This window comes from Prionailurus viverrinus, unplaced genomic scaffold, assembly GCF_022837055.1.
Source record: "Prionailurus viverrinus isolate Anna unplaced genomic scaffold, UM_Priviv_1.0 scaffold_49, whole genome shotgun sequence".
Lineage (NCBI taxonomy): Eukaryota > Metazoa > Chordata > Mammalia > Carnivora > Felidae > Prionailurus > Prionailurus viverrinus.
This window is the reverse complement of record NW_025927612.1, coordinates 655,347-673,643: the sequence shown is the minus strand read 5'-3', so window position 1 is coordinate 673,643 and position 18,297 is coordinate 655,347. Positions and strand designations below refer to the sequence as shown.

General features: G+C 58.5%; 2 protein-coding genes across 3 annotated transcripts; one reads left to right on the top strand and one right to left on the bottom strand.

Moving 5' to 3' along the window:
• Positions 1-971: 971 nt before the first annotated feature.
• On the bottom strand, positions 972-4,869 carry LOC125159387 (uncharacterized). The gene is made up of 7 exons (XM_047847729.1): positions 4,781-4,869; positions 4,578-4,716; positions 4,056-4,170; positions 3,791-3,880; positions 2,248-2,554; positions 1,664-1,948; positions 972-1,152 (listed from the first exon to the last, which is right to left on the bottom strand). The coding sequence occupies exons 1-7, from the start codon at positions 4,867-4,869 to the stop codon at positions 1,143-1,145; spliced, it is 1,035 nt and encodes a 344-aa protein (XP_047703685.1). The 3' UTR covers positions 972-1,142.
• Positions 4,870-5,058: 189 nt separating this feature from the next.
• On the top strand, positions 5,059-16,514 carry CCNQ (cyclin Q). 2 transcript variants are annotated; one of them, XM_047847640.1, is made up of 5 exons: positions 5,059-5,310; positions 8,231-8,414; positions 10,011-10,143; positions 12,445-12,672; positions 15,966-16,514. In XM_047847640.1, exons 1-5 carry the CDS (start codon positions 5,193-5,195, stop codon positions 16,053-16,055), a joined length of 753 nt encoding a protein of 250 aa, XP_047703596.1. In that variant the 5' UTR covers positions 5,059-5,192; the 3' UTR covers positions 16,056-16,514. The 2 variants fall into 2 exon arrangements, with proteins under 2 accessions (XP_047703596.1, XP_047703597.1); XM_047847641.1 differs by having other exon boundaries at positions 5,060-5,310; positions 16,026-16,514.
• Positions 16,515-18,297: the final 1,783 nt, after the last annotated feature.

Below are 18,297 nucleotides of genomic sequence, written 5' to 3'. Positions count from 1 at the left end.
GACCTTGAGAAGCCACCTGACCTTCTTGGATCTGATTTCTTCATCTGCACCCTCTTCATCTGTTTTATTTCTCAGCGCCCTTGGACAAATTATGCCTCCTCAGGCCTTCTTCCCTCCGAGAACAGGGCACAAGGCGAGGAGTCTCTCAGCCTCCGGTAGTTCCAGGCATCCCTTGGCTTGGGGCCACATCGCTCTGGTCCCTGTCTCTGTTTTCAAGTGGCCTATGGGTTAAGGAGATCACCCATCAGATGGACTCGGGTCAAGATGTCTGTATGCATCGACTTTCAGTCTGGGTGGTGGGCCTCGGGTAAGCAGAATGACAGGCAGGATGTTTCCACCAGACCCAAGCTTTCCTCGTCAAGGGGCCTCGCCTCTCAGAGTCTTGGGTTTCAGAATTGATACCGTTAGCCCCATTTCTGGACTTTGAGGGCATGTGTTACACCTCTGGGTCTTCCCTGAACTCTCTGTCTTCCCCAGGGTCCCCGGACCTTTCTGTAGCACAGTGTCACCACCCTCGCTGCACCTGTCCTACTGCCCTCCCCTCGGCTTGTCAGCTTCTGCTGCGTGGGTCCGTGTGCTTGTCCACGCAGAGCCTTAGCTCTTCGAAAAACACCTTGTGGTCGCTCCACCAGCACAGCTTTGCCCTCTGATCCCCTTTGCTGGCCAGTCTTCAGCTCTCCCTTCTGAAACGCCTTCTCCCCATGGGAGGATTTTGTCCTTGGCGGCACAGCTATCCATGGTAATGTTTTTACACAACAGCTTTATTGAGATATAATTCACATACCATAAAATGCACCCATTTAAACTATACAATGCAATGGTTTTTAGTATATCCAGACTTGTGCCACCATCACCACAATCTAATTCCGGAATGTGTTTATCACTTCCCCAAAGAAGCCCTGTCCCTGTTAACAGTTACTTCCGTTGCTCCCCGAACACCCCTCCCCTCCTCCCCCAGCCCCTGGCAACCACGAATCTACTTTTCGTCTCTGGAGCTGTAGCAGCTATTTGTACATGTCTATTGCTGGAGTGGGTTTTCTAACCCTCATGCTGACTCTCCACACTTCTGGGGTCCAACTTGGTCACACGAGATCTCATGGGTGTTCAGAGCTGTTCAATCTTTCTCTCTGTAGAGCTGGTTTTTACTCAAAACTGTGAAAAAGGAAATAATCTCAGGTAGTAGATTAACCAAGAGCCATTATCCCCACAGTTTCCCCACTTGTAAGGAAACTTCCACCTTCTTTAGTAAAACTGAACCCTGACCTGCCAGGTAAATAGAGCTGTGTCCAGGCAGCTAATATGGCTTTGCAGGCTCCGAGAAGGGAGGGCCCCCGACCAGATTTTGGTTTGACAAAGGTTGCTTTGTGTGCAGCATGCGAGGTGGGGGAGGAGGGCAAGGCAACTGAAGGGAGACCCTGTCTGCTTCGTCCCAGCAGCAGGCCTGAGCCTGGCTCATGCAGGCACTCAGTCCGTGGGGGAGGGAGGCAGGGAGCCAGGAGAGTGGGGGCGATGAGTCCACAAGAGGAGAGTGTTTGGGGCAGGAAGAAGTGTGTTGTGGTCCCCCTTTAGAAACGGGATTGACCTCCCACCCCAAATTTGCCTTGGGCATGGAGACCGATGGCACCACACCCCCCAAGAGGTTCTGAAAAGGTTCCTTACTCACACACTGAGGCTTCCTGGGATCGCATGGCAGGTCCCCAAGGTGGTCAGAAGACGACGTGAGAGGACATGGAAAGGAGACCGGGCAGGGGGTGCGGGGGTGTCTCTGTCGTGTTTGGAGCTAGAGCAGGGGCGGGGGTTCCTGTGGGTGGTGCAAACTCCCCTCTGATGCCGAGGAAGGGAGCCTGGAGGCTTTGACATCAGCTTGCCCATGTGTGGGGCACAAGGGACAGGGAGGATGAGGCTTCGAAGCTGTCGGCTGTCACACTTTAAAGTAAGGAGCCAGACCCTGCATTATAGGGAGGTCACCTGCCACAGGTGTCGCTGGGAGGAGACAGCTTGGAAGTGGCACATGACCTTGGTGGGCCTAGGGTCTGAATGTGTCCCTCCTCCCAAACCCGCATGGTGAAACCGAATGGCCGAGGTGATGGTATTCGGAGGGGGGCCGCTGAGTAGCTCCCGAGGGCAGAGCCTCATGAGTGGAATCAGTACTCTTATAAAAGAAACCCCAGACGGTGGTTTGCCCCTCCTACCACGTGAGAACACTGTGAGAACTTGGCTTTCTGCAACCCGGAACAGGGTCCTCACCAGAAGCCAACTGTCCCGGCGCACTGGTCTTGGACTTCCCGCCTCCGGACACCCATGGCTTCCGAGTTGCGGAGCTGAGAAGGGCAGTAGGGAAGAGGGCAGCGGAAACCCGGAGGCGGACCCAGAGGGAGGCAGTTGGGCTCGCTGACGGCGAGCGATCGGAGGCCCGGGAGGTGTTGGAGGAGAGGGGGTGAGGTGGGCAAGAAGGGGTTACAGCGGAGCAACGTTCTCAGGTTCCAAAGACAGGTGACGGGACTGGACTTGGATGACGCTGCTCTCCAACCGACCGCTCCCAGGGTGAAGGCCACTGGGGAGGAGGTGGGCAGGGTCAGCACTTTGGAAACCATCCCCTGTGTTTGATGAAGACCACCCAGGCTTCCGGTGGCCTGGCCTGGGCACGGCCTCTCCCCTGCGCCCCCAGTGCGTCTCTCCCTTCTCTGCCCCACCCTTTGAGCCTCAGCCAGAGCCCTCCCTCCCTCATTAGGAGACGGCGCCATTGCCAAGGCAATTGGAGGAAGTGTTGGCAAATGTCACAGAATCCTTCTCTGTACAGGGTCTGGAGATAATCCCCGGGGCAAGGTCAGAGGATGGGTGGGTGGTGAGAGGGGGGAAGCCACACGTTCGGGGAGTGGTGACAGGTGACCGGGAAGGGAGGGCCGGCACCGTGGGTGTGGCTTGGTGGTGGGAGAGCCGAGCAGCCTGGAGGTTTGCTGGCTCCGACTGGTGGCTAGTGAATTATTCATTTGTCAACCACTGTGTCCAGGCTGCCTGCCAGGAGGGTGCCCTGTGACCCAGGGTTTTAAAAATTAATGTGTTCATTGAGTCATTCCCTTGACTCACATTCACAGGCACCTATTACTTGCTGAGCTGAGACTTCACACCACAAAAGGCCGGGGGGGGGGGGCGGGGGGAGGGAGAAGGAGGAGTTCCAGCCGAGCTGTTTAACTGACAAACACGGGGGATGAGGAGGTCACCTGCAGGCCTCCGGGCCCGGGGGCCAGAGGGCAGAGTGATAGGATTTGGGTGTGTGACGTGTATGCACCGTGCAGCCCTCCGTGTGCGCGCGGGGAGCGGGGCGTGCCTGATGCGTGTGCACGTTTGTGGGTGAGTGTGGGGGGTGTGTGTGCATGGTATGCCGCTTTCGGCTGCCATCTGCGTGGTCTGGGTTTCGGCCTCGGGTAGGGGACAGTCAGCAGTGACACGGTGCTCCAGGCATGACGGGGGTTAGCTGCACAGGGGGCTTGGGGCCCTGAGTCCCTCCACCCGCATGCGCACCGGCACCCGCGCACAAACACGCAGCGCACACAGGTACTCCGCCCAGGGGGCCCGCGCCTTGCCGCAGACAGCGAGAGCTGGGGACAGGGTAGGCGACGCGAGTCCCTCCCCTTGGCCGAACATTTTGAAGACCCTCAGGTGGCAGACTACCACCTCCGGGGAGCCGCACCAGGCTGTTGGCACGGACGGCAAAGTGGTGGGAGCCGAGAGCGGTTAGCTGAAGGGGCCCTGGGAGGTGGTAGGCAGGGCAGAGCCCGTTCCCGCTTACGTTTCGGGAAGCTCCCTCTGGCTGGTGGTTGGTATTGTGGACCGAAGAGTAGCCCCCTAAAAGACGTGCCCGTGTCGTGACCTCTGGAACCTGTGCACATGACCTTATTTGGTAATAGAGAAACGGGAGACACACAGACACACAGAGGAGAAGGCCAGGTGAGAACAGAGGCAGAGACCGAAGGGATGTGGCCACGAGCCAAGGAACACCTGGGGCCACCAGCAGCTGGAAGAGGAAAGATTTAAGTCCCTCCCTTTGGGGTCACCTGTGACAGCAGCCACAGGAAACAACCCCAGCTGGTGTGGAGAGAAGACTCGGGCCAGCTGCGGAAGGAGACGAGGCTGTCCCCGGCGCGTGAGGATCGGTGGAGTCCGGTCACCCTGGCGGAAGAGCTTGGGAGCAGTGGCTTTTTCCTCTCAAGGTTCTCAACTCTCTCAAATCATGGCAACCATCGGGCTGTATCAGAACCACCCAGATGGACTGAGTCGTTGGCTGCGGAGTCCCTTTGGTGCTGTATATCTGAGGCCCGATGCATGATTTCCTGCTTGTGGAAGGCACACAAAGGAAGTGTGACATGGCATTGTGAGTTGGGTGGTTCACAACGTTCATTCATTTGGTGAGCTCCTAACGTGTGCCAGGCTGGGAAGGTGAGCGGAAGCCAGACCTCTCAGGGATGCAGAGGAAGACCCCAGAGACAAAACCCCGTGATACAGTCACTCTTGGCACATTCCCCTCGGGGCTCATCTGCCTGTCTGGGGACTTTGGTAACGCGGGATTCAGCGTTTACGCACGCTGACACTGACTCACACGCTTTCTTCTGCTGGGAGCCGCCGGCGTCCCAGCGAAAGCACCCGTAAGCGCCCCTCGCCCCGGGGTTGGCAGACGCCGCCAGCTCTCCCAGGCCTAAACCCCGCTGGGCCAGCAGGCTGGAAGGACACCTTAGAGGGACCGCGGGGGCTTGCGGCTAAGATGCCTGGGGGTGCCCGTGACCTCGCGAAGTGGCCCAGCGGGTCCCGGGCTGCACCGGCACTAGGCGTGCGGCTCCCGGGGGCGGGACTTGAGGCTCTCGGGGGCGGCATACTGGGCTCCCAGGGGCGGGGCGTCAGCACTCTAGGGCGAGGCACGTGGTGTTCGGGGACAGGGCGGGCGCCAGCCAGCCTCCCGGCCGGCCCGGCCTGTGCGCCTGCGCCCGCGCCTGCGCGCGGCCTGACGGTCATTTCCACCCCCTCCCCGGGGGAGGGGGGGTTGCTGCCGGGGGACGGGCCGGGGCGGGCCAGGGCGGGGTGGCCGGGACGGGACGGGGCGGCCGCGCGGGTCGCGAAGACCCCCCGGACCCGGCCGCCGCGCGCGCGGGCCCCTTCTCCTTACGGCGGGGGGGTCTGGGGCCGCGGGGCGGGGCCTCATGGAGGCCTTTGGCCCCGACAGTGGCGGAGCAGGGGACAAGGCGCGGGGTGCCGAGGGGCGGCCGGCGCCCGAGGCCAGGGTGCACTTCCGAGTGACGCGGTTCATCATGGAGGCAGGTAACCGCGGCGGGGAGGCGGGCTTGGCGCCCCGGGAGGCCGCCGCGCGCAGAGGGGACGCGCACGACGCGGGGCTGGCGCGGCCGGCCTGCCCCGGGGGGAGAGGCCCGGCTCGGGGGCACAGGCCCCGGTGCGTCCGCGCCCCGCGTGCTAGGCTTTGAGCCGCGAGGCGGCCACGGTCACGGCCGTGTCTCGCCCGGGCGCGGGGGCCCAAGGAGAGGACGTGGAAAGGGGCCGGCCCCAGCCAGGAGGTGGCCGAGTCGGGGTGCCCGCGGCCGGGTGGCCTACCGTGCCTTCGGGCACGCCTGCCTGCCCGCGCGCTGGGTCGCATGGAGGCTTTTGGCGCGGCCCTTGGTGACGCTCCTGACGACCCTTGTCGCCGAGGTCGCGTCACACCGCGGACCCAGGGTGCGGCTGGCGTGTTGAGCCCCGCCAGGGTGTCCACACGGGTGTGGGGCGCCACTACTCCTAAAGGCGACACAATGAAGGGAAGGAGGTTCCTGTGGAAACATTGTTTCCGTCTCTGGCAACAGTATCTTGCTCCGCTGGCACACACTTTATTTCCGATCTTTGTTACTTCGTGTGCACTGTGCCGGGAAAGGGGTTTGGGGGAGTCGGCCGTCAAGTCAAGGTCAGCAGAGCCAGGGAAATGATGCAAGACAGTTAAGCCCAGTGATCTGTACATTTCATTTCGAGGAAGACGGGCCATGGACACCAGGGAAGCGGGCGGTGCTTTGAGCATTTGCCACAGAAAACAAGACGAGGAGGGGGGCGCCTGGGTGACTTGGTCGGTTAAGCATCTGACTTCAGCTCAGGCCATGGTCTCACACTTCCAAAGTTCGAGCCCCGCGTCCGGCTCTGTGCCGACAGCTCGGAGCCTGGAGCCTGGAGCCTGCTTCGGATTCGGTGTCTCCCTCTCTCTCTGCCCCTCCCCTGTTCACGCTCTGTCTCTTAATAATAAATAAACGTTGAAAACATTTTAAAAAATGTAAAAATTAGAACAAGACTTGGAGGATCATGTGCAGTGATACCACCTTATCTGACACCTCTAGGAGCGAGGGGTCCCCTGCAGGAACTGTCTATGTAACTGAAATTCAAATCTTGAACTGCTAAGAGCTCTTCGAGGTACCACTCTTAAAGGACTTCTTTATACAATGTGTTGCACATGCCCTAGCCCTCTGTGTGATGCTAAATACTAGTCCTGCAAAGATGTCCCCATCCTAATCCACAGGACCTGTGACTGTTACCTCAGGTAGCAAAGGACATTTGGAGGTGGGATTAAGCATCTTGATATGGGGCAACAGAGAGACAGAGCATGAACAGGGGAGGGTCTGAGACAGAGGGAGACACAGAATGCGAAGCAGGCTCCAGGCTCTGAGCGGTCAGCACAGAGCCGGACGCCGGGCTCAAACTCACGGACCGCGAGATCATGACCTGAGCCGAAGTCGGCCGCTTAACCGACTGAGCCACCCAGGCGCCCCACACCTGTCACATCCTTAACGAGAGAGGCCAAAGTGACAGGCCGAGAAGTCCATGTAACGATGGGAGCGTAGAAGATTGCAGACAGGTCTAGAAGGTGGAAACGGCAAGGAAACATTGTCTCCTGCAGGCTGTAGAAGGAACCCGCCCTGCTGACACCTGCAATTTAGCCCTCTAAGACTCACTTCAGACTTCTCACCACACCCAGTGAGAGAGAAACAATGTTTGAAGCCACTGACTTTGTGGTCATTGGTTGCAGTAGCCCCAGGAAACTCCTACACCTTGGCCGATACTGCACGTGATTGCCACCTTCTTTCAGTCTATTGGGAGTCATTTAACCTTCTCTTCTTAAAAAAAATTTTTTTTTTTACATTTTATTTATTTTTGATAGAGACAGAGCACAAATGGGGGAGGGGCAGAGAGAGCCGGAGACCCAGAATCAGAATCCGAAGCAGGCAGCAGGCTCTGAGCTGTCAGCACAGAGCCCGACATGGGACTCAAACTCACAAACCGCGAGATTGTGACCTGAGCCAAAGTTGGACACGCAACCGACTGAGCCATCCAGGCGCCCCTAACCTCTTCTTAACCTTGCTCATGGCGAATTTATATCATTGGTTCTGGGACCCAGTGCAGTGGTTACCTTAGGAGCCGTCCAGAGGCGGGGTGGGAGCTGGGCTTTAACCCCCAAATCAAACCAGCACGTGTTCCGGTGTTGGAGTTCCATTCCCTTTTCAGGGTGTCACTGTCCTTCCCCAGGAGGGGGGGGGTGCTGTCTGAGGTCACAGGTGTTGCTATTTTCCCTGCTCTGCCTGCAGTTGCCTTTGGCAATGACCCTGCTGGCTTTTCACCTTTTTTCACTTTCAGACAAGGAAACCAGGGCTGAGTAAAATCTTTAGTGGCAACACTGGGACTTTGTGGTAGAGGCCTTTTTCACCTGCTGTCATCTCGGCAGGATTTTTGTTGGGTGCGCCGTGGGGGTGACCTCTAGTTAAATGCTTGCTAAGGTAGCAGCGGACACACGGCCCAGTGTGGTCCCGGCCGCGATGCTGGCGATGTTGTGCGGAAGCTGATAGGCCCAAGTGCTAAGTGAGGACTAGTGTGAAGCCTTGCTTGTCCTTATATGGTCTTCAGTTCCGTAGCTTGGGTGTCTCGGTGGTGGTGGTGAGGGGGGCTTGGTGGAAGTGTGGGATCTGCATTTGAGCACTCCCCCCACCCCCCAGGGGCTTGTTAGCCCATTAGAATCTGAGAAGCCTGGCTCAGAACCCCTCGGGTCGAGGACCCAGCGGAAGACCCAGCAGCCACAGCCAGCTGGGCTCCAGGGCCTGGGGCTTGTCTGAGCGAGGGGTGTACACCCTCCGGGCCGACCCCGTGCCTGCCCGCTCACTTCGGCCCAGGGCGGGCGCTGGATCTGACTCCTCTCCTGCCTGCTTTCCCTTGGTAGGTGTCAAGCTAGGGATGCAGTCCATTGCCGTTGCCACTGCTTGCACCATTTACCATAAGTTCTTCTGCGAGATCAACCTGGACGCCTATGACCCCTACTTGGTCGCCATGTCTGCCCTTTACTTGGCCGGCAAAGTGGAGGAACAGCACCTGCGCACTCGTGACATCATCAACGTGTCCAACAGGTAATGGCTCCCGGGCGCAGGCATTTGAGAGGTGCCAGCTGTCGAGCTCAGAAGGAAGCCCCGGCCGGGGGCGGGGGGGTGGTCTTGAACCGGGGCAAGAAGCACTAGCAACAGAGGCAGGAATGAGCCCGTCAGAAAGCCATGGGGGTCAGTGGGAGAGAAAGCGAGGCCAGATGAAGGGAGGCGTCACAGGCCAAAGGAGTGCGGAGGACTTGGGTACGGCAGAGGCCCCGGCGTCACGGGCTGGGGGACATGCCTAGAGCACGGGGATCTTGGAGAGATGTATCAGAGAGGATTCACCTGGACTTTTGGACAGGATGGATCAAACCAGTTGTGTTGTGTGGACTGAGTCGGGCAATTACTTTATTGAGATGGTGTGAGAAACGGAGTCAGAGTTGCTGGCAAGCATCTCTTGTCCCCATGTGGGCGCGGTGCTCTGTGGGCGGCACCTCGGGGTGCAAGTAGCCCTGTTCCTATCGCAGAAGGACGTGGGGGTCCAGCCAGCCGGGCCGCACGGAGACCCAGGGGGCCCGGGAGGAAGCAACTTATGGAGAGTTACTGATAGCAGCATGGCATAACCTTTCTAGAAACTCATGATTAGAAAAGAAAACTGTTTTCTGCTGCTTCTCTTTTAATAAACAGGGAACAGAAAACGCACTCCTTACCCCCCAGGCACGACAGGCTCACAGCATACCGTTCAAGACGAAGAGCAGAACAGGCGAGGGAACCAAGGGAGGGCTGCCAGAGTCTACCTGTAATTGCCAGGTCCCCAGCAGGGAGGACTGGCAGAGGGGACATTGTGTGGATCGCTAATTAGACATGGCACCCGGTGGGGGCGGGGGGTGTTCTGTGGGGAGGTTGGACCGTGAGTGAAGAGCTAGGGAGGCTGAATCGTCGGCAGAGAATTTTGGTCCCTTGAGTGGGAATATGTACATGTTGGTGATCCTGCGTAGCTGGGACTGTCGTGGATGTATATGGTGCCAATAAGGACAGTAGGGTCCGGGAAACAAACAGCTGAAATACTTGGAGTCTTCTGCACGCAGCAGCCCCGTGATATGTTTACATGCCTTCCTTGGGCCCAGAGTAAGAGCTTCAGGTCCCTCCGGAGCAGGTGCAGAGAGGTCATCTTTACACTTGACCTCTTGCCGAGGGATTGGTACAGCCCATCAGGGCTAAAGCCAGAAGCGGGCTGCTTTTTGTCTGCTGGTTACTGTTCTGATACCGTATCCTAGACGTATAAACGAAGGATGACGTATAAAAACATAAGTAGGAGGGGCGCCTGGGTGGCTCAGTCAGTTAAGCGTCTGGCTTGCGCTCAGGACACGATCTCACGGATCGTGGGTTGGAGCCCCACAGCAGGCTGTGTGCCGACAGCTCAGAGCCTGGAGCCCGCTTCGGATTCTGCGTCTCCCTCTCTCTCTGCCCCTCTCCCACTCGCGCGCTCTCTATCTCTTACTCAAGAAAACAAAACAAAAGCAAAACATAAGTAGGCTGGGCCAAAGAACGCTGCAGTGTGTATCTGGATGTCACCTGACTTGAGGGGCTCCTCACGGAAACTTCCCTGGCTGCCATAAGCGTTGCTGTCTCTCCGTGCAGGTACTTTCACCCGGGCAGTGAACCCTTGGAGCTGGACTCCCGCTTCTGGGCCCTGCGGGACAGTATAGTGCAGTGTGAACTCCTCATGCTGAGAGTCCTGCGTTTCCAAGTCTCCTTCCAGCACCCACACAAGGTACATGCTGGGGAATTGGCAACTGTCTCCGGAGGCACGAGCTCATTTTTCTCTTTTGTCCTGAGACGGCACCCATTGAACCCTCAAGAACATGTCGGGTGTGCGAGGCAGAGCAGAGCCACCGCTGGGAACTGGGGGCCCCTGGCTGCACAAGGTGACTGGCTTGGTGGCCTCGCTTGTTCCGCTTTCGGGGTTCTCTCAGGCAGTTCCGATGTCGGCGTCTGCCTTTCTGCCTGCGTGGCCAAGGCCACAAGCCGAGATCCGTGTGATTCTCCAAAGCCCTGGCAGACCCCGTGACTCACATAGATGGTATGCTCAGTGGGCCACGGGGAAACGGGGCTGCTTTTGTGATCTCCCCGAGGCCCTGTCCCCGAGAGGTGCTGCTCAGCTGCAGAGCTCACATCCTGCTCAGCTGTGCTTACAAACCCACAAGACGAGCTGAGTCACAGAGTTGAGTGGCACACTTTTAATGGCTAGGAACCGGCAAGGCCCAGCAGGACTGTGAGACACCCTTCGGGTACTTGGATGTGGTGATACTTTGGGGTCCAGGCCCCGATGTGGGCAGCTTGGAAAGGTGGCCTGCAGGGACACATGTGGGGCAGTGGGGGGTTGGGACGGGGCTGTCGTGACCAGGATTTTGCCTCTTTTCTGATTGAAATTTTTTTGGGGCGCCCGGGTGGCTCAGTCAGTTAAGCTTCTGACTTCGGCTCAGGTCATGATCTTGCGGTTCATGAGTTCGAGTCCCGCATCGGGCTCTGTGTTGTCAGCACAGAGCCTGGAGCCTGCTTCCGATTCTGTCTCTCCCTCTCTCTGTCTCTCCCCCACTCATGCTCCGTCTCTCTCTCTCAAAGTAGATGCACGTTAAAAAAATAAATAAAAAACCCAACTGAAATTTGTATTGAGGTAATTGTAGATTTACAAGCAGTCGGAGGAAGTAACACAGAGAATCCTACTTGGGACAGAGACACTGTGGGACCCTGCAGTCGTTGCAACAGCCAGGGGTTCCCGGGGTTGTTGCTTCTTACTTGTACTGCACGGTGCCGCACCATTTCGTCACATTCTTGCCTTCATCTGTTCGCCAGCGCAGTTAAAATACAAAAGCACCCCATCACCCCGGGGATTCTTGTAATCTCCGCCCCCCCCCCCCCTTTCCAAACCGCCTTTCTAATCCCAGAAGCCGCTGGTGGAGATTTTGAAACAGTCGTGCTTTCAGTTGGTGGCATGATACACGGGAGAGGCAGCAGCCGCTCTGGCTCTGGGGGGGCACTCGTGGCACCAAGTCTGAGGATGAGCGGCCGCGGCCAAGGGGGTTGTCGGGCAGGGGAGCGGGGCTCAGCGTTACCCTGAGCCTAGCGGCCTTCCCCTTCCGTCGGGTTGGGACGGGGTGTAGGGCAGCAGTTGAGCCCCCTGTCCCATGGCGTGCAAGAGTCCCACGCCTGTGTGTTCACGCCTGTGGACTAGGCGGTTCAAGCAAAGCGGCTGTCTTCCCGAAGCGAGAGCTGACAGGCAGCGGGGCCGACAGGTCGTTGAGAGTTTACAGCCAAGGGCAGCACTACCAGGACACACAGTCACCAGTTTTAGTCCCCCTGAAAGCAGGCGTCCTGTCTCTGGGCAGTCCCCGGCCTCAGGCTGGGCGCACAGGCTGGCACGATGTTCGGACCGGAAGACGAGGGCGCTATTTCTGGCGCCGGTGTGGAGTTGGGCAGGGGGATGTGCCGAATGACCTCTGATGATGACGAGAGCAGGGCCCCGTGATGGAGATGCACTGTGGCAGGGGTGGCCATCGAGAGCGGCCCAGGCGGGTTCCGGGATCGGGGCCGCCAGTTGACGGTGGGTGGGCACACGGGGACCTGCTCAGCGGGGAGAGATGATTTGAGGCAGAGGGAGCAGGAAATGACCAGGCCATGAGGGAACCATGCTTGGCCTGTTCCCACATGGTAGGGGGTGGGGCACGGCAGGGCTGGCAGGGCTTGGGGGCCAGTGGAAGATACTGGGGCTTTTTTCATTCTTTTTTTTTTTTTTTGAAGTGGGCTTCACACCCAGTGTGGAGCCTCACATGGGGCTCGAACTCACAACCCTGAAGTCAAGACCTGAGCTGAGATCAAAAGTCACACGCTCAGCTGACTGAGCCATCCAGGCGCCCCCAGCGGGGCTTTTTCCTAAGTGACGCAGGGAGCCGTTGGAGGGCTTGAGCAGAGAGTGGCGGGTGGACGCAGGGGCCACAGCGCCTCGCAGTGGGGAGTCAGGCGGCTAGGGACTGGAGCCCTGAAGGCCAACCGGCTGACTGGTGTGTCTTTGCAGTACCTGCTCCACTACCTGGTTTCCCTCAAGAACTGGCTGAATCGTTACAGCTGGCAGCGGACCCCCATTTCCGTCACTGCCTGGGCCCTGCTGCGGGACAGCTACCATGGGGGGCTGTGCCTCCGGTTCCGGGCTCAGCACATAGCCGTGGCAGTGCTCCACCTGGCCCTGCAGGCCTACGGGGTCGAGGTGCCCGCCGAGGCCGAGGCCGAGAAGCCGTGGTGGCAGGTGAGGTGACTGCTGAGTGTTCTGCTTTCCTTCGCCTGAGGACTTTCAGGAGTGCCGGTACCCGGGTGCCTGTGTCTGCTTGTAGTGATTGTCCGTGAAGGGAGATGCATGCCACTGCGGGACATTGAAGCTCGAACATCGCCCGTCACAGTAGTCTAAGGCAGGAGGGGCTCTCCGCCTTGGCCCTGTGGACGTTGGGGGCTAGATCACTCTCTGTAGGTGCTGGGAGCATCCCCTGCCTCGGTCATGGCGACCAGAAGTGTCTCCGGACATCACCAAGTGTCCCTGGGTGGGGATGGCTGCCACTTGACGGCCACTTTGCTCAACCGAGCACTTTTATTGGACTGAGTGGGAGCTTACCGTAGATCAGGGCTTAATGTGCGTGGATTTGCATCAGGAGAAGTTACGGGGGGTCCTCTGAGAGGATGGACTGATGACAGACAGGTAGATAGATGACAGATGGGTGGAGGGCAGGGTGGGTGGCTAGAGGGCGGGTAAGGAGCCTGGTGCTTGGAAGATTCGTTGGCCTCCCCCAGACCTGCCGAATGCACAGTGCTGTTTGTACAGGGCGAGTCTGTGGGAAGGGCTGCCGCCCTCAAGGACTTCTGCAGCCCTATCGACTTTGGAGTTTGGAGATCATTTGCGGTTTGTCCTTTCCCATACTTGAAGCTTGCTGCTCCTTTGTCATAACCCCTCGTTGTGTGGCCTTGCCCTGTGGGAGGTCCTCTGCAAGCAGTATTTTCGATGACTGAAGGTTTCGTCCCCTGCAAAACCCCCAGTGGCCAGAAATCTAAAATGTGTCATCTGTTTCATGAACAGAGGGTGCCACCTGGGTGCCTTCCCGCGTGTGCTCCTGGCTGCCCCTCCCTTCCTGCCGCTCTTGGCTCCGATGATGTCTCTCCTTTCCTGATGCTCCTCCCCCAGCCTGCTTGCCCTCCCCGGACACCCAGCTGTTCCTGCTTTTTGTTCTATGTCCTTTATTGCCTGTGGAACTGCCCACCCCCCACCCAATCACACTGTCAGTACCTGGAGGTCAGGGATGTTGTCTGCTCTATCAGCTGCCCTATGACCAGGGCCTAGAGCTGGCACATAGCAGGTGCTCGTGCACCCTTGAGCACACTGGCACATAGTAGGTGTTTGTGCACGCTTGAACACACGCATGTGTCGTCCCGCTCTCGGGTGAGACATGCCTCCTCTGGCAGCATGGGGTTGAAGAGGCATCTTGCTCCATGCTGGGGCTTCTCGGGGGCTTCCAGATCATGTGACCGTGGTGTCCCTGCTCTGTTGGAATCGGGTGGTAGCACAAGGGGCTGCCACTTCCTGGCCCCGCTCACACAGGACGTTTGGTGGGCACGGCAGCCCGTCTCTGGGCTGCTTAGACCTGTGGTGCCATCGCTTGTTTCCCATCGTCTCGCTCGCCTCTGTTTGTGTCTTCCTTTCTTCTCGCCTTTCTTTTCGCTTGCTCCTGAATTCACTGGGTGCCACCTTGCTGCCTCTGGCTCCCGTGCATGGCCCTCACCAGCGAAAGGTGCCGGGCAGGATGGGGTGGCGCATCCCCGTTCACTCAGCTCTTTACCTGTTCTGGCTGGCTCTGGGCCACACGTGCCAGGAGCAGCCGAAGCTGCCCTTGGGGCTCGTGACATGCAAGGACCAGTTGCCTAATGATAAGCGGCTCCGGATGACACCCCCGCCTGCCCGGCCCCGGGACACTGAAGTCTGAGCTGGGAAACGCTTTTCCTCCTTGCAGTAACCGCCTGTCTGTGGTCACTTGTCTCCTGGGGGTGGGTCGGGACACTTGGACGAGCCTGATGTGCCTCTCCCCCAGCAGCCTGCCCGCACTGGCGTGTGACAGTGGCGAGGCGGGCCTTTGTGCCAAGCCGTGTCGGGCCGCTGGGTGGATGGGGCAGTGCCTCTCAAGCCGTAGCATGTTGTAGCAGGTGCAGGATTTCTGTCCTTGCTAAGGCTGAATTCTGTTCCATGCCGTGGACCGAGCACATTGTGTCTGTGCACTCCTCCGTGGATGGACACCTGGGCTGCTTCCAGCTTCTGGCCCTGGACTACTTTTTAATGGTGTTTCTCTGCTTGGGGTCTCCAGGAACACACATGTTTCTGAAGCATTGATTTTCTACCCAGAGTCTGGGGTGAGATGGCTAATCTCCGTGAGCCAGGGCTTGGGGATTTTCAGGTCACTGTTTCCTACCTGCAGTAGTGGCTTGTGGAGGGTCCTAGCTTTCTTTGGGGGCCGTAGAGGGGGTGGACTCGGGTCTAGTTTTGCCCTGGCTTGCCCCAAAATCTTAACCCTCCTGGCACTTTGGTTCCCCAAGCAGCAAGCCTTGTTTTGCCTTTTACTTTCCATATCATCACGGGTCCCCGAGAGCACCCTCGGGCTCGGTGCTGCACTAGTTGGGCCACGGAACTCAGCAGAGCCGTCCTATTCGTGGTTACGGCCGTTACAATGGCTGCTTACAGTGAGAGGATACAGGGGGGAGTCAGCAAGGACCAAAGGGGCGTACGGTGGGGTCCGGGACAGACCGGGGGCGGGCTTCCGGGTCCCTGGCCAGGGGGGTCGTGGGGCAGTGCGGTCCGACCCGCGGTGACCCGTGACAACGCGCACAGGATGCCGCCGCCAGGGAAGCTTCCCTGAGCGCCGGCGTCCGGGGACTTCAGTGGGGGTCGGTCCTGTGGGCCCGGGGCTCCTGCGTGGCTGACCTCAGATCCTCAGTCTCTGCCCCCCAGACGTGAAGCCAGGGCCCCACCAGGAATCACGCTGTCGGCGCAGACGGCCTGGCAGGGCCCTCAGGGAATCCGAGACCCTCTCATCAGGCAGGACGTGCCAGGGGCCTAGAGGTCCTTTCCCAGGGGCTGGGCAAGGGCCAGAACTTCCTTGGGAACATGCAGGGTTAGCCCCGAGCTGCACACTCCTCGTAGTTTGGGTGCCTGGGGATTCACTTTACACTTTGATGAGCTCTCGCTCACGGTCAGGAGGACGTCTGGCCCAGGTGCTCTGGCCTGCTAACCCCTGGAAATGGACTCCTGGCCCAGCTCGGTCATCAACTCCCTGTCCCATCTGGGCTGGGTGATCACCAAGGCCTCTTCCATCTGGAATGTTCTCTGCTTTGTGATCAGCCTTGGCAGGCTGGAAGTAAACTGGCTTTGCAGAGAGCCACCATTATTTGTAATAGCCAAGTCCCTGGGCTATCTCCCCTATGCAGTGTGATTCCGCGCTTACTGGAGGGTGCCTTCTCTGATGCAGAGGGAGTCTAATCAGAACCTGTTTTCCTTCTCCTTTCTAGGTGTTTAGTGACGACCTTACCAAGCCAATCATTGATAACATTGTGTCTGATCTCATTCAGATTTATACCATGGACACAGAGATCCCCTAAGGCCCTGGTCCAGGCCTGCCCAAAGAGAAGCCCGGGATGCTCGGCCGCCTGGGGACAGCGCCACCACATCGCCGTGACAGCTGGTCCCCAGAGGACCAGCTGCGAGGACTGGTTTTGTGCTTCTGGAGACAGGCTGGTGAAGGCGATGACATATGCTGCCACTTTGATTCTCATGCTTTGACTGTCCCTAGCAGCTGTGGTCCAGACGGTGACGGGAGCCATACGTCCTGCGGGCAGGCCGGGGCGGGCCAGGGGAAGGGCCCGCAAGGCGTCCCTGTCTGCTTTTGTCCTTTGAGAGGGCACCAAATGCAGTTGAGCTGTGACATCATTGGAAGGAAAATCAGAGAACAGATAAGACTGCACCCTTGGGGATTTTTTAAAAGCCAGATTTATAGAAAGGATGAATGTGTGACATAGATGGAATTCTATTTTGTATAATAAAAGATGATACAAGTCAAATGTGATGTCCTGTCATTGCCCTATGGCCTGTGCTGCTCTGGGCTTTTGATGGGTGCCACCCAGCCTCAGTTTCCCCTAAAATGCTCTCTCCGGGCGGAACTGCCCCTCGTGCACCTGCGGTGTTCTTGGGGGCAGGGGTATCCATCGCTTTCTGACGGCGTGATGGCCCAGCGTGTGCTCACGTCACGGTGGCGTGCCCTGAGGGAGTCCACGTGTCCTCGCTCCTCCACTGGAACATTCGCAGAGCCTGGCAGTCCCGCTCAGCGAGCGAGGCTTACTTTGGGAGAGTCTAGAGAATCTCAGAGCCATGGCTCCCTCCTGACCCACCCAGAAGGCCCTTTGTCCAAAAGAACTGCTTTGGGCCGCCCAGAGAAACAGAGCAGCCTAGGTTGTTCTCCGTGGGGATGCGCATTGGGCTCGACACACATTGGTGGGGCCGTCCTTCAACACATGATGGTGTGAGGGCCAGCGGAGCATGGGCTCTGGGGACTGGCTGCCACGCCCTCTGGTGCCCACAGTTGTGGGAACCCGCTGCGATGCCTGGGGTCGGCCAGGTGCCTCCGAGCGCTTGTCTCTGGTGGAGGAGACAGGGAGGGTTCACACACCGGTGACAAGTCAGGCAGCGAGGCTTGCGTGAGTTTACTAAGCAGCTGTGTTATTTGTCTTCAGGATGAGGGATCGGAGTAAATGTCCACGTTTCCACCAGGTGCTTTCCGTGTGTGTCTACCCAGCTCACCTGGGAGCTCTCCGAGGACAGGGTTGGTGCCCAGGCTCAGGGCATGGGGCTGGCTCTCTGAGCACGGGCGGGGGGGGGGGGGGTGGCGAGGGGCCAGCGGCAGGCCTCTGTGGGCAGCTTTGGCTCTCACTGGTCCTTTCTGTCTTCTGCTATTTAAAAAGCACCTTGTCTCTCTCGAGTCCTTCCCCCCCCACAAGCTGGGCCCAGGACCCCCTCACCCCCGTATCCCAGTCTTGCCTGTCCTGCATTGACCGGGCACTGCCCTTGGCCAACACTTACTGTTGATTGGAATGGAACTAGGTGATGGGTGTTTCACTGGCGGGTTCTCTGCCTTCTCTCCCCTGACAAGATCACTGGCACTTAGAGAAGCTTCGATGGCTTTGGAAATCTTTGGACCTCAGAGTTTAGCCTCCAGCGAGGCAGCTGGCTCCCCCACAATCGATGTGAGGTCAGTTTCTCAGAGACCAGAACCCCCTGCTCTGGATGGGAGGGCCAGGTGGAGGGGATGGTACATCTAAGAGAGCTCTCTCCATCTGCACCTGTTCCACTCTGTTTCCTCCCCACCCTCGGCCCCAGGACTTACCAGAAAGAAGGGAGGATAGTTGGATAAAGCTCTGTAGGGATTTGGTGAACATCCCCAGCCCTGGCTGGGAGCCGCTATGCTGAACGGGGAGAGCGTGGCTCCGTCGGGCTCTGGTCTGCTGTGGCTAATGGCAGGCTTTCTGGACAGTTTGTAGCTCTAGGTTTCCTTTTACGATGCCTGCATAGCCAGCAAGTTCCCGTCTGTGGGACTCAGTTTCCCACCTTGTACATTGAGCAGGTTGGCCCAAATGATCGGCGATTGCTGCTTACTACTTGAAAATTCCTGGACCTGCGTGTGTGCCTATCACGCTGCCCTGGCACTTGCTGGCTTGTGTGCTGGCCTCAGGGCCTGTGCTGTCCGTGCTCATCACTCAGGGGGCATCTGTGTTTTCCTGATGAAGGAAAGGGATTGGTCAGCAATAAGGTGTTGAGAGATTTTCCAGAACCCAAAACTTCCAGGAGCTT

Coding starts and splice junctions, on each gene's coding strand:
- LOC125159387 (XM_047847729.1), bottom strand. CDS start 4,869: ATGCCGCCCCCGAGAGCCTCAAGTCCCGCCCCCGGGAGCCGCACGCCT. Junction 4,171..4,577: donor GTGAGTCAGTGTCAGCGTGC/GTAAACGCTGAA, acceptor CTCTTCCGCCAG/GGTGACCGGACTCCACCGAT. Junction 3,881..4,055: donor TCCTGTGGCTGCTGTCACAG/GTGACCCCAAAG, acceptor TCATGTGCACAG/GTTCCAGAGGTCACGACACG.
- CCNQ (XM_047847640.1), top strand. CDS start 5,193: ATGGAGGCCTTTGGCCCCGACAGTGGCGGAGCAGGGGACAAGGCGCGG. Junction 8,415..10,010: donor ATCATCAACGTGTCCAACAG/GTAATGGCTCCC, acceptor CTCTCCGTGCAG/GTACTTTCACCCGGGCAGTG. Junction 10,144..12,444: donor CCTTCCAGCACCCACACAAG/GTACATGCTGGG, acceptor GTGTCTTTGCAG/TACCTGCTCCACTACCTGGT.